The sequence below is a fragment of the Scyliorhinus torazame genome, chromosome 16 (genome assembly GCF_047496885.1).
Source record: "Scyliorhinus torazame isolate Kashiwa2021f chromosome 16, sScyTor2.1, whole genome shotgun sequence".
NCBI classification, from domain to species: Eukaryota; Metazoa; Chordata; class Chondrichthyes; order Carcharhiniformes; family Scyliorhinidae; genus Scyliorhinus; species Scyliorhinus torazame.
The window spans coordinates 159,749,402-159,764,981 of record NC_092722.1 but is presented as its reverse complement, the minus strand read 5'-3'; the positions used below and the strand labels follow the sequence as shown (position 1 = coordinate 159,764,981).

General features: G+C 46.8%; 1 protein-coding gene across 2 annotated transcripts in view; it reads left to right on the top strand.

Annotated features, from left to right (window-relative positions):
- LOC140393173 (uncharacterized) overlaps window positions 1-15,580 on the top strand; it is a 384,488-nt gene that overhangs the window by 273,210 nt on the left and 95,698 nt on the right. For both annotated transcript variants that reach the window (XM_072479311.1, XM_072479313.1), the window contains one exon: window positions 1,402-2,719. In XM_072479311.1, the coding sequence (XP_072335412.1) occupies window positions 1,402-2,719 (1,318 nt within the window). The remainder of the gene's footprint in view (window positions 1-1,401; window positions 2,720-15,580) is intronic.

Sequence of the window (15,580 nt, the reverse complement as noted above, 5' to 3'; positions counted from 1 at the left end):
CCCCCCCCCCCCCCGCCCCCCGACACCACCACCACCCACCTCCAGAGAATATCTTTGGCCCTTCATGCTCCCCTATGCCTCCACCCCCCATTCATGGCCCCTCATGTAAGTTGACCAATCTGGGGATTTTCTCAATTTCTCCTACCCGCCACAAGGATGACAATCCAGTCCATTGTTTCACCTAATTTTCCCCTGCTTGCCTATTAATTCTACCCTGACCTGTCACCACCAGAGTACAGAACAACTTGAATGAATTTTGGCTGAGTTGGTGTTTAGTGGGTGGAAGATCGGAGGTCAGCAAAGGTGAAAGTAGGGCAGCACGGTGTCACAATGGGTTAGCCCTGCCTCATGCCGCTGAGGTCCCAGGTTCGATCCCGGCTCTGGGTCACTGTCCGTGTGGAGTTTGCACATTCTCCCCGTGTTTGCGTGGGTTTCGCCCCCACAACCCAAAGGTGTGCAGGCTAGGTGGATTGGCCATACTAAATTGCCCCTTAATTGGAAAGAAAAATGAATTGGGTACTCTAAATTTAAAAAAAAAGCAATGGTGAAAGTAAGCAGGCTTATTGACTGAGAAAATGTGGACTCTGCAGGATTGAACAGAACTGCTGCAATAAGTAAAATTCAGCATGAGATGGTTGCTCAGATGGGTGGGGTTTTGGGGGGGGGGGCGTTGTGTGGGGTGGAGAGTGGATTTTGTGCTAGATGACAAAATGACACCTTCAGTTGTAATAATGTTTAGCTGGAGGGAAGTGCAGACTTATTGAAGAGAGCATGTTGTACATCACAGAGTCAGAGAGGGGATTGTTCTTAGAGTGAATTTGTGAGATAGACTCAGGCGGAACTGAATGTTGCAGTTGAGCTCGTTTCTGCAAATGGCTATTGCATTTATATTTGGTGATTTTTTTTTTTAAGGTGAGAAAATCATCTTGCATCAAAGCCAGAATGGGGCAGCATGGTGGCATAGTGGTTAGCACTGCGGCCTCACAACGCCAGGGATACGGGTTTAATTCCAGCCTTGGGTGACTGTGTGGAATTCACACTTTCTCCCCGTGTCTGCGTGGGTTTCCTCCCGGTGTTCCGGTTTCCTCCCATAATCCAACGATGTGCAGGTTAGGTGGGGCTATCAGGATACGGTGATAGGGCGGGGAGTGGGCCTAGCTTAGGGTGCTCTTTCAGAAGGTTGGTGCAGACTCATTGGGCCGAATGTCCTCCTTCTACATTGTAGAAATTCTATGCTTCCTTTTTTAAAAACTATAGTTTCATTGTAAACCTCTACATGTTTCCATGACCTTTGGATTACTTAAAGTTGGGATAGAACTAATCTGCATTTAAAGAATAAGGCGAATGCAAATTTTCTTTCTCCACTAATAATGTATAGTAATCACTTTATTTCTATTTCAGAGTTTTTTCCTGATGATAATCAGATCACTGTTGCCCCTGAAAACGAACTGCAAGAAACTGATTCCTTCAGACCCCTCACTGAGTCAGCGTCAATTGTCTTTGATGAAGATAAACCAATAGCCAGCAGTGGAGCTTATAAAATTGATTTTGATAATCTTGATGTTTTAGACTCTTTCCAATCTCACTCTGCTTTGGATCCAAGCTCACCTGTGAAGTCGGAAGGCTCCAAACTTTGTGGACAAGCCGGTGAGAACTCTCTGCACACGGCAAGCAGTAGCAGCCCGGCACCACCTCAATCTCCTCCACTCGTGCGAAAGTCTGATGGACCTACAGATGTTGGTCGCACAGAGGAGGCGGCGAAACCTTTGCAGGCAGAGGCTTTTAGCATAGCCTCGGATAATACTCACAGTCTCAAGAAAAAGAAACCTAGACCACTGTCTTTAAAAAGGAAGAATAAGTCAGAGAAACCAGCAGAGACAACCCCAGCAGATAAGCCAACAGAGACCCCAACTGTGACAGAAACTCAAGCAAGGCTTACAGTCCCCGAGACTAATAACGAAGTGACTATATCGCAATCGTCCTACGACAGTTTACAAGGTGCAATAGGTCAACAGGACTCTCCCATTCCTCATCAGGCTTCCTGCAGCTTTGATCTAGATAACCTGACTGAGCGTAATCCATTTGCTGCTGGAGATAAACAACAAACCTTACCAGTAGCACAGAGCGAATGCGAGACTCACACAGCTGTGTTGAAAGAGTCCGATAAAGCAGTACCCGAGTCTGCAACGCGTTCGGACACTCCAGCCGTGGGTCAGGCTGTAAGGCTGGAATTTGATTATTCCGAGGATAAAGACAGTTTTGAAGCTGAACAAGATAGAAAGCCTGTTCCGAAGAAATTTGGCAAAAGATCTGGTGGAAAGATGCCTCTCAGAAAGCCAAAGATAGGAATCAAGAAAGTTCCAACAGTTAAAAAGGTAGACAATGCTCTCGCTGCACCATCTCATTCGACTGTGGATCCTGATGATATCCCTATTCCAAAGACCACATATTCATTTGACCCTTCCAAATGGGATGATCCTAACTTCGACCCGTTTAACACGAACATACAAGTTCCAAATTCTCCCACGTCGACTCACGCTTCATTCAGTTTTGACACGGACAACTGTGATAACTCTGTGGACCCATTTAAATCTTCCACAAAAATCTCAGGATCCCCATCCCATTCCCCAGCTTCATTTGAGGTGAATGATGACACTGGTACTAGTGAGGGGGATGCTAATAATAAATCATCAAAGAAGAAGAGGCTACCTTTAAAAACGTAAGTACTAAATTTGTTAATTTTAGATTAATGTGCAAGAATGGACTGAGTCTTAGTGATCGCTATTGTGCTTTGCAGCTTTCCAATGACATGAATTGTTTGATTGTAGGCTGTCGTATTCACAAAAACAAAGCTTTCAGTCTTTTAGAAAATACCAGCTTATTTGTTATGGCTGATGTTGTTCGTAGGAAGTACTTTGTATTAAAAAAATCTGAAGATGGGTTGTTGGTAAATAACAATATAAGAAATAAGAGCAAGAGTAGACCAAGTGGCCTTGTGATCCTACCCCACCATTCAGTATGATTATGGCTAAATTCCGACTTCAGTTCCAATTTTGCATCAATTTTGTTTCCCTGAGAGACTAAAAATTTATCTCCACCATACATATGTACAACGATGGAGCATCCACAACATTCTGGTGCAGAGAAATTCAAAGATTTAATCCCTTTGAATGAAATACTAAGACTGATTTTTAAAAATAGTGCAAAACATAGAAAATAGGGGTGTGAGTCGGCCATTTGAGCCTGCTCCACCATTCAATATGATCATTGGTTGATTCTCTATCTCAATTCTATACAGCCGTGCTCTCCCCATACTCCTTGACAATTTAAAAGTTAGAAATCTATTAGAATTTCCCTTTTAAAAAGAGTAGGGCCCATCAGGGGCCAATGGGGAAATCTGTGTGTGTGTGGGGGGGGGGGGGGGGGGGGCGGAGTCAGAGGACATTGGTAGTGTTATAACCTGCCTGCATACCATTGGCTGGGGACTAACGACAATCCCACAATCCTGTGGGAGTATGAGCTTCCCCAATGAGGGGGTGGGGGGGGGGGGGTGGGGGGGTGGGGGGGGAGGCGGGGGGAAACCATTAGTAAACTCCAAGTATAAATAAAGCTGGCCAGTTTAGGAACCAGCAGGAAGGAGTGTGCAGCAAGGGAAGTTGCTGCTGCTGTTATATATATAGATATATATATATGTTATTGTAAATAAATGTTATTACTTTGTATCCTTAAAACTCGTGCTGGAATCTTCGTGGCCCTCACAAAACTGGTGACGAGGGTTAAAGTGAACAGCTGTCTACACTGCTGAAGCCACCTCCCTGGATTTTTGTTGGATACAGGTTGGAAGTTGTTTTCTATTATACCATGCCTCTGTACGGACGTTTGGATGTTTTTGATGCTGCGCTGGAAAGCTGGAACCAGTACGCACAACGGATGCGTTACTATTTCCGGGCAAACAATATCACCGAAAACGAGTGCCAGGTGGTCATATTGCTCACCGCCTGTGGCCCGCATACGTTTGGGGTGATTAGGAGCCTTACGTACCCAGCTGCACCGGACACCAAAACGTTTGATGAACTTGTGAATATAGTGGGGCAACATTTTAACCCAACCCCGTCCACGATAGTCCAGCGTTACCGGTTTAATACCGCTGAGAGGACCCCTGGAGAATCCCTTGCCAATTTTCTATCCAGGCTACACAGGATTGCGGAGTACTGTGACTATGTTGAGACCTTGTGAGAAATGTTACGCGACCGTTTGGTTTGCGGTATTAACAATGCGGCCACCCAGAGAAAGTTGTTAGCTGAGCCAACATTGACTTTTCAACAGGCCATTCAAATAGTATTGTCCCGAGAGAGCGCAGACCGAGGAGTGCAGGAGCTACAGGGAATGGAAGTGCATGCCTTGGAGCGCAACTCCTTCTGTCCAAAAACGCCCCCCGCACTCCTGCGGTACCTTGGGCGAGGCGACGTCCGGACCGACGCCAGTGGCCGTTGGACATTCCTCCCCGAAGGGAGCCTTCTCCAGAACCAATGGATGAGGAGCCATGTCCGTGTCAGACTTGTAGGCGCCGACCCCGTCGCGGACGCCGGTCCTGGGGGCGCCAGAGGTGCCGTCGTTCTGACCGAAACTGGGACCAGCCCAGGGGCCGTACCTTCCATGTGGATGAACCTGCGGCGACTACTCCTGAGGACGTGGAGACAGAGGACGACTGCCTGCAGCTGCATTGTGTGGCAGCTCCCCGTGTGGCCCCCATTAAGGTGACAGTACGGGTCAATGGTCACCCGCTTGAGATGGAGTTGGACACTGGCGCAGCGGTCTCTGTGATCCCCCAGAGGACATTCGACCGCATCAAGCAGGGTATACAGACCCTTACATTAACCGACTCACAGGCCAGGTTGGCCACCTACATGGGGGAACCAATGGACATTGCAGGAACTACAATGACCCCTGTTGTTTATGGACGCCAGGAGGGGCGTTTCCCACTTATCGTGGTGCGCGGCCATGGGCCCAGCCTGTTGGGTCGGGACTGGTTGCGCCATTTGCGGTTGCAATGGCAGCACATCCTCCAAACAGTTTCTGAAGGGTTGACTGAGGTGCTCGGACGATACCCAGATGTATTCCAGCCTGGTTTGGGGAAAATAAAAGGGGCCGTAGCCCGTATCCAAGTCGAACCAGGAGCCACGCCGCGCTATTTCCGGCGCGCCCGGTGCCTTACGCCTTGCTCGAGAAGGTAGAAGGGGAGCTCACTCGTTTGGAGAGTTTGGGTATTATCAGGCCCGTCCGTTTTGCTGACTGGGCAGCACCAATTGTACCTGTAATGAAGCCAGATGCCACAGTTCGCTTGTGTGGCGACTATAAACTTACAATGAATAAGGCTTCCCGACTCGACCGATATCCAATGCCTCGCATAGAGGATCTCTACGCGAAGCTTGCAGGCGGACACTTGTTCACAAAATTAGATATGAGTCACTCCTACCTACAGTTGGAGCTGGACCTTGCCTCCTGACCATATGTAACAATTAATACACACCGGGGCCTGTATGAATATACACGGTTGCCCTTTGGAGTATCCTCTGCCTGCACTATTTTTCAACGTGTTATGGAGGGCATTTTGAGAGGTTTACCACGTGTTGCTGTCTACTTAGATGATGTTTTGATTACAGGGACGTCGGAGCAGGAACATTTGGAAAATCTGGAGGCTGTCCTTAGACGCTTTTCGGAGGTTGGAGTCCGTTTAAGTCGCAGAAAGTGCGTATTTCAGGCAAAGGAAGTAGTCTACCTAGGTTATCGGTGGACCGTGAAGGTTTGCACCCCGTCGCAGAGAAGGTGCGTGCAATTCAACAGGCCCCCGCCCCGACTGACAGTTCGCATCTTCGTTCTTTTCTCGGTCTCGTAAACTATTACGGGAAGTTCCTCCCAATCTGACAACTATGCTGGCCCCATTGCACCTTCTGCTAAAGAAAAATCACACCTGGGTTTGGGGTCAGCCGCAAGAAACCGCTTTCCGGCGGGTAAAGCAACAATTGTCGTTGTCTGGGTTACTAACCCACTATGATCCTGGAAAGCCTTTGCTCGTCACATGTGATGCATCCCCGTATGGTATTGGGGCCGTCCTGTCCCACAAGATGGAGAACAGTGCCGAGCGACCGATAGCTTTCGCCTCCCGCATATTGACTGCAGCGGAGAAAAAGTACGCGCAGATCGAGAAGGAGGGCCTGGCAGTGGTTTTTGCGGCGAAACGCTTCCACCAGTACGTGTATGGCTGCCATTTCACTATCGTGACTGATCATAAGCCTCTGCTGGGACTTTTAAGAGAGGATAAGCCAATACCGCCCATTGCTTCCGCACGGATCCAGCGCTGGGCTTTGTTGCTTGCTGCATACGAGTATTCTCTGGAGCACAAACCAGGAACGCAGATAGCAAATGCCGACGCACTGAGCCGATTGCCTTTATCGACCGGCTCCATGTCGACCCCCACGACCGGTGAGGTGGTTGCAACCCTAAATTTTATGGACACCTTGCCTGTCACGGAATCGTAGATCCGTGAGTGGACCCAGACGGAGCCAGTTCTGTCAAAGGTTCAGCACATAGTCCTGTATGGTGGGCAGCATAGACAGCTCCCAGGCGAGTTGCGGGCATTTTCCTCCAAGCTGTCAGAATTCAGCGTGGAAGATGGCATCCTCTTGTGGGGGACGCGTGTGATTGTCCCGGAAAGGCCAGGAGCTGATACTAAGAGACTTGCACAATGGGCATCCAGGTGTGACCAAAATGAAAATGTTGGCCCGGAGTTATGTCTGGTGGCCAGGCCTCGACACCGACATTGAGAAGGTGGCCCAAAACTGCTCCATTTGCCAGGAGCATCAGAAGCTTCCGCCGGCCGTGCCCCTACGTCACTGGGAATGGCCACTTGGGCACGCTTGCATGCAGATTTCGCAGGCCCTTTTCAAGGATCCATGTTCCTTCTATTAATCGACGCCCAGTCTAAATGGCTAGAGGTGGATAAGATGCAGGGGACAACGTCCTGCGCAACAAGTGAAAAGATGCATTTGTCTTTTAGTATGCATGGCCTCCCCGAGGTGCTGGTCACGGATAACGGCACTCCATTCACGAGTAAGGAGTTTGCGAGGTTCATGAAGATGAACGGCATACGCCATGTCCGCACTGCCCCTTACCACCCGGCTTCAAATGGGTTGGCAGAGCGCGCAGTGCAAACATTTAAAAGAGGCCTAAAGAAGCAGTCTTCCGGATCAATGGACACGAGACTGGCTCGCTTTTGTTTACGTATAGGACCACCCCCCATGCAGTGACTGGGGTAGCTCCCGTAGAACTCCTAATGGGCCAGAGACTTCGCACCCGCCTTAGTATGGTTTTCCCGGACATTGGCGCAAAAGTACGCCGCACACAAGAACGGCAGGGACAGGGATTTTCTCACCATCGGCCGATTCGGCAGTTTGCGCCGGTGACCCAGTATTCGTTCGGAATTTTGCTGGTGGTGCCCAGTGGGTTCCTGGTGTAATCTTTCGCCAAACGGGCCCTATATCTTACCAGGTGCAAGCCCAGGGCCGTCTCCAGCGCAAACATGTAGACCATGTTCGGTCCAGAAGACGATCCCCTCCAAAGATTCCCCGCCCCCGGAGCTCATTTCTACAGCCGCAGAGACCAGAGACAAGGGAAGGTAGTCCTCACAATCTTCCACTGGTGCCTCACTCAAAGCCTGCGCAGGTCATTACAGAACCAAATGGAGATAGAGACGCTGACATGACGGAGGCAGCAGACTCTGACTCCGAGATGGGGACACAGGACGCATCAGAGGGGGAATCCTCGGGTCCACGGGCCGTGGATGCACAACCGTTACGCCGTTCATCACGGAAGCGCCTGTCTCCGTCTCGTTACACGCCGCCTGATCCAGCGCCGCGTGCAAATGGTGACCGGCCTGCGGCAAAACGAGTCCGACGCCCTCCTTCGCCAAGGTCTTTGGTGGATTCCTTGGACTTTGAGGGGGGAGGGATGTGATAACCTGCCTGCTTACCATTGGCTGGGGACTAATGACAATCCCACAATCCTGTGGGAGTATGAGCTTCCCCAATGAGGGGGGCGGAGAAACCATTAGTAAACTCCAAGTATAAATAAAGCTGGCCAGTTTGGAACCAGCAGGAAGGAGTGTGCAGCAAGGGAAGTTGCTGCTGCTGTTATATATATATATATGTTATTGTAAATTAATGTTATTACTTTGTATCCTTAAAACTCGTGCTGGATTCTTCGTGGCCCTCACAAAAGGTATGAACAAATACTTCATAGGTTATAGAATCATTAAATCGTGGAATTTACAGTGCAGAAGGAGGCCATTCAGCCCATCGAGTCTCCCAAGAGGATGAGGAGGTAGATATAGAACTCGGAGAGAGAGACTGAGGTTGCTGAGAAAATTGTCACAGGGAGTGACAAGGTATTGGAGGTGTTGGCAGGCTTAAAGGTAGACAAATCTCAAGGTCTGGATGAATTGTGTCCCAGGATGCTGTGGGCGGATGGTGATGGTCTGGAATACACTGTCAGAGAGGGTGATAGAGGTGGGTTACCCCACATCCTTTGAAATGTACCTGGATGAGCTCTTGGCACATCAGAATTCAAGGCTATGGGCCAAGTGCTGGCAAATGGGATTTGGTAGGAAGGTCAGGTGTTTTTCATGTGTCGGTACAGACTCGATGGGCCAAAGGGCCTCTTCTCTATATTCTGTGACTCTGTGATTAAATACATTCAGTGATTTGGCCTTCACATCCTTCTGTGGTTGAGAATTCCACAGATTCACAATCCTTTGAGTGAAGAAATTTCTCCTCATTTCAGTCCTAGATGGCCTATCCTACATCCTAAGACTGTGATCGCTTTTTCTAGACACCCCAACCAGAGGAAACAACATCCCTGCATTCAGTCTGACCAACCCTGTCAGAATTTTACGTGTTTCAATTAGATCCCCTCTCATTCCTCTGAATTCCAGTGAAGCCAGGCCCAGTCGACTCAAATCTCCCCTTGTACAACAATCCTGCCATCCCAGGAATTAGTCTGGTGAACGTTTGTTGCACTCCCTCTTTCTTGGATAAGACCAAACCTGCACACAATAAACCAACTGTGGTATGACCGAGGCCCTGTATGACATCCTTACTCCTGTTTTCAATGAAGGCCGACAATGAAGTGAAGATATACATATTCATGCTTTACTTCTGCTCAGTACTTGTGCTCTTCCTGCCAGCTCTGAAAATATTTCTAGCAGAGTCCTGGGAGCAGATTCCCTTCCCAATGTGTGGTAAGGGTGGTTAAATAATAAGAAAATAGATGCTGCTTTCTGTAAATTTGAGGGATACTTACTTTGCGCAGTCAGTGTTTGTCGACCAATATCCTTTGCTGTGACCTGGACAATATTCCAGCATTGACTGATAAGTGGCAAGTAACATTTGTGCCATACAAATGCTTGGCAATGACCATCTCCAACAAGAGGGAATCTAAATCTCCCCTTGACATTCAACGATGCTGCCATCATTGAATCCACCATCATCAGCATTCCTAGTGTTTACCATTCATCAGAATGCTAATTGGAACAGACTCATACTGTGGCTACAAGAGAATGTCAGAAGCTGGGAATGTTGTGATGCATAACTCACCTCCTGATTTCCCAAAGACTGTGCCTTAGAGACAAGGCACGTCAGGGTGTAATGGAATATTCCCCACTTTCCTGATTGAAAGTGGCTCCAACAACACTTGAGAAGCACAACTCCATCCAGTTTAAAGCGCGCCACTTGATTGGCACCTAATCCAATATCTTAAACAGAAACTCACTCCACTGCCAACACATCAGGACAGCAGTCTAGACATCTACAAGATGCACTGCACCAACTCACCAAGGCTTCTTCAACAGCATCTTCCAAACTCACAACCTCTACCACCCAGAAGGACAATGGCTGAAAGAGCTGGAAAATACCGCCACCTGCATGCTCGCCTCCAAGTCACATACAATTTTGACTTGGAAATGTATTAGCATTCCTTCATTTTTACCACATCAAAATCCTGGATCTCCCTCAACAGCATTGTAGATTCAAGAAGGTTGCTCACTACCACTTTCCAAGTGCAATGCGGTTTGATAATAAATGCTGGCATTGCCAATGATGTTCACGTCCCATGAACAAATAACAGGTTGACAATCAACCTACATAGTCTTTTACATCAAGGCAATAACCATTCATCTTCCTTTTTGATTTTGAGCTACCAGACCATTTCAACGTCAGTTATGATAATGTGAATATTTTCTTCCCTTAGAATATTTGTAGTAATACCTCTGAAAGGATTGGTATGTTGACCATCAACCTGTTTGGCCTGCGTCATGTACAGTTTTCCCATGCCGAATGAGTTCTGGAGTGGGGCCTGAACCCACCGCTTCTGGCTCAGAGGCAATGGCACTATTTACTGAGCCTCAAGATCTCCCAAAGTTTTGTATAAACCTGTGTTAATATGAACAAATAAAGCTAGTTGATCTCTGACAGGCAGTAGTTGCGAGTACTACAATTCATGTCAACATCGCTAAGTTAGATTAGAGAGGGGGCTATTAATTTTGGCTCCTATTTCTGGGTACAGTCCATGTCTTGAGTGAGAGATATTTTGGCACAAAAGAGGAAATTTAACTTCCTTATTGAAACTGTACCCGGTTTCTAAAGTCTTAGAAAAGAGAACATTTACCTGGACTATTTTTAATTCTACGCAAGAATCTAGGAGTAAAGTGTTGAAGCTTTGAACCATCCTAGAAATTGGTTTCAAAGTATGATGGAAAGCAAGTGAATTCTGAATAGGACCAGGTGGTCTCTTGTATCGCTCATGGGATGGGGAGGTGGGGTGTGGTGGAGATGTTTTTTTAAGCATATCTTTAAGTAACTGCTTCTCTGCTTATGCCCTAATCTTTCTCTTGTCGACTTGGCTATCCCTTTCCCTCTCCCATTTTCACCAAGAAATTTCCAATTTTACTTCAAAATATTCTAAACTATTTTGAATAACTGCAAACCTTAGCATGGTCTCTGTTCCTCTCAGTACACCACCTATTACTGTATCCAAATGTCTGATGCACTGTGCTGCTATGTCAGAATGGGCATTGAACAGCCAGGGGGGTAATGGCCGGTAAAGTTTTGGTGCAGGTTTTACAAGTCTAGAATATCTGACAACTATAACGATATTCTAATTCTTCAATTTTAAAAAAAACATATCTGTAAAAGGCCACACTTGCTTAAAGCTCCTGTAAGCGGAATTGGTGAAACTAGTTCTGATTCTTGGCTTCATTATTGATCTCCTATCCTGTGTGTTTCTGCTCGTTCAGCGATATAGAACATTTGGCTTGTTTAAATTAGATTATGGAATAACCTGGAATTATTAAAATTAAGGTCTAAAGTAAATTAAACTTTTGACATTAATCATCTTTAATTTAGGCTAGCACAATAGAAAGCAGACTGGGAAGGAGAATGTTATCATTTAATAAATAACTTAATAAACACGGATTTGGATTATTTTGTGACAATCCATGGTTTGAGAAAATTACTTTTCAACCAATTGCTGAGTGTTAAGGTCCTTGGGAAAGTATTTATGAGTGGCAGATTGTGATGAGCTTTAATTTTAATACAGTAAGAATATAAGAAGGAGAAAGACTGTCTTCAGAACAGTTTATAGAATCAATTATCTCAATTACAATATCATAGCAGATTAAGACTGCTTTCCTTATCAAGTTGTGGTCATTACGTTCTCTTCAATTACAGAATGTAAACTGTGATCTCGAAGTAATATGTAAATTGTAGTTAGAACTAACTGAGGTGATTTTTTATAGAACAATTTGTCTGTTCTGAGAGCATCAGAGAAAGATCCGGAAAGAAAGAAATGTTTAAGTGTGAGGGATTCTGAGAGATTTGAACAATTTAAATGTTGCCTTCCTGCCAATCTCCCACTCAATTTCTGCAGTTTTCCAGGCCCGGTAAAGAAAGTTTAGAATCACAGAATCCCTACAGTGCAGATGGTGGCCATTCAGCCCATTGGGTCTGCATCGACCCTCCAAAAGAGCACCCCACCGAGGACCACTTCCCCCTCCTATCCCTGCAACCCTATAACCCCACCCAACCTTTGGGATAATTTAGCATGGCCAATCCACCTGACCTGCACATCTTTGGACTGTGGGAACAAACCAGAGCACCCGGAGGAAACCCACGCAGACAAGGGTAGAATGTGCAAACTCCACACAGACAGTCACCCAAAGCCGGAATTGAACCCAGGTCCCTGTGAGGCAGCAGTGCTAACCACTGTCACCGTGCCACCCACTCCCCTGGGATTCCACCATCTCTTAAACACAACGCCTCTTCTTTGTGGCTTTCCTGACACTTCCTAAGGCAATTGATTTAATAGTATTGATATAAAAGTTCATTCACAAAGATTTCTAGCAACAGTAGCAAAAATTATGGTCCACTTTATTGGGAACACATAACTAACAGGAATAAGCTAAGGGTTTTCCTTTTGCGTATAATCCTCCGTGGCATACTACCATTTTGATTAATTTGAATGAGAGTTCATATATCCTCATTTTTATTCATGGCACAGCTGATTTGTGCAATAGACCAGACCATTTACTAATTCTTTGTTAACAATTCTTGTCACAGATTGGTCAGTTAGGATCCTGAACAAGAACCCAACTATTTACAATTAGTAAAGCCGTGAGGAAATGTTACTGCATTAGGAGTGATAACACTGACCCATAGGTATCTTTTATGTCAAAACAAACTTTAATGTAACCACAAAATTAACCACAAAGAAAAAGCTTTACGGTTAGCAGTTACAACAGTTATTAAGTAAAAGAGAAAACCTCAACATACTTCCTAAACCTGCCACTATATTCCAATTAAGAAAACTGATATATTTCAAATACCACTCATGGATTAAACTTAACAACCAAGTTTCGACTTGCTTTTTTCTGTGCAGAATCTTTGGAGAGAGAATCTTTCAGGACCAAACTGAATCAGATGAGAGTTCCAGCACCAACTGACTTTTCAGACAGACCTGGCTTCTTCAATTAACTACATCATCTGTACCCATAGCATAAGGAATTACTTTGTCTCTTCTTACAAGATGGCCCTTGACTTGTTTAGCCAGGACCAAACACAATGGGCGGGATTCTCCGTTGACGCCGTCGTAAATGCCGGAGTGTTTTATGACGGCATCATGTGGCCCCTAGGATCAGCGATCCTGCGCCGCACAGGGGGCCAGCTTCACGCAGCTCCAGCTGCCGATACGGGCGTCAGCTGAAGCTTGTCAGACCTGCGCATGTCCAGCACGGACCCGGTGATTCTCCCACACATTTTTCATGTGTTCTGCAGATGATTCATGCGGCGCCGGTGCGAGCCCCTCACCGGTAGCGGAATCGGTGCAGAAGTGGCGCCGATTTTTCCATCGTGAAACACCACGGATCCTCCGTCGCTGTCAGCTTTTAGATGCAGGAATGGAGAATCCAGCCCCATAACTTTTACTTTTCTTTACAAAACGGGGAGGGACAGAGTCACAGGATCGCAAATTAGTTTTAACAAAATAAGAAAAAAACATTTATTAAACATTGGAAAAATTGTATCATAATACAATACTCATTTACTCCCCCTTTAGCTTAACAATACACACAGGTTTTAGGATTAACATGGATTAAAACTACGGTCCACTGGTCACAACGCACAAAGCCCCTTTGAAGCACACAAAATGACTGTGGTAAGACTCTCTGAACCCAAGGGAATGTCTGTCGATTTCTCCTCAAAATCCCCCCAGATGATTCTTATAATAAATGGTATAAACCATGAGCCACCTTGTCTCACTGATCTCCGGCTTCCACACAAATGATTTCAAATTCCCCCTTCAAAAGTCACACTTTCAAATCTTCTTTTAAATTATGCTTTCCTCCTGTTGCTTCCATCAAGGTTTTGCCTCTACCTCAGATTTTGTTTGTCTTAAAGGCTTTTACACAAACTCCAAGGTCCAGCCACCGATTTCCACCAATTATTTCAAATAATGTCTCCCAAACTGTAGTAATTTCTCACAAACATTCGCACTACTGCAGATATATTTGACCTCTTACGATCCAATGCCTTTTCAACTCCCCGTGACATAACTGAAAAGTAATTTGTTCGAGTTCCCAGAGTTGTCTGTTCCAATAACTCCAGATTTATTGGAAACTTCCCTTCATTTCTCTAGGACGCTATTCAATGGAAAAGAAACCAAGCCCCATTTTGGGCGTGTTTCCTGGTGTTTGCAGTGCCGAGAATGACCCTGCTATGAAATAGGACTGAACTTCTTTTTCAGGCCTTGACGAGGATATCCCCGCCGAGGCTGCACTTCACCCCATTTCCTGCATTAATGTGCTCAGCTCGCCAGTGCAGGAAGAGATAAATGGTTCCCCGATCTCCTGACCCCCAATCACGGCCTCCGGCAGCCCCCCCCCCCCCAACTTGTTGGGGAGTCCTTGAGCCCACTGCACCGCACCTCATAAGGGCAAGGCACCCCTGGGCCCGATCCCTGGCATGGGCAAGGTGCCACCCAGGCACCTTGACACTGCCAGCCTGGCACCCTGGCAGTGTACCTGCCAGCCTGTCAATGCCACCTGGGCAGCTGGCACTGCCAGGATGCCTGGGTGGTACTGCCAGGATGCCAGTGCCATACTGCCAGTGCCAGGATGCACGGGTGGCATCGTGCATGCCAGAGTACCACCCTGCCCAGAGCCCTGCCATTCGGGGACCAGTGATCACATGAGAGATCCCCCAAGATCTCTGCAAGAAACTGCAGTGTGGTAAACTCAGCCCAGCGCATCCACCCCCACATTGATTCTGTATACACCTCCCGCTGCCTCAGGAAGGCAGACAGCATTATTAGAGACCCCTCCCACCCAGGCATTGCCTTCTTCCAGACCCTTCCATCAGGCAGAATGTACAGAAGTCTGAAGACCCGCACATCCAGACATAGGAGCAGCTTCTTCCCCACAGCTACAAGACTCCTCAACGACTCCCCCTCCGACTGATCTGTTCCCTGTAAGAACACTATTCACGACGCCCAATGCTGCTCTTGCTCATGTATTTGCTTTGTTTGGCTCCTTGTTCCACACTGTAACCAATCACTGTTTGTCGATGCACCATTTAGCAATGTACTCTGTCGACTATTCTCTTTCTCTACTGTGTACGTTCACTCGGTCGCAGAAAAATATTTTTCACTGTACTTCGTTACATGTGACAATAAATCAAATCAATCAATCAATCAAAGTGCCATCACTGGTCCATGTTTGTGGGAACCAGTGCTAAATGGCACCATATAGAGGTCTCTGAGGCGAGATCTCCAATTCTGCACCTTGGGTATCTCCGGCGGTAACCAAACCTAACCGCTCACTTGAATATGCAAATCTGGATCACGCCCAGTGAGGGTGACATCCAGATCATGATGCCCTGTGGGATCTTGGTGGATCTCGCGAAGCACAACAAGTGTCGTAAATCTCACTAGAGGCCTGTCTCGCCGCTCCCAAGTGAGGTGTGACAAGGCCGTTAGA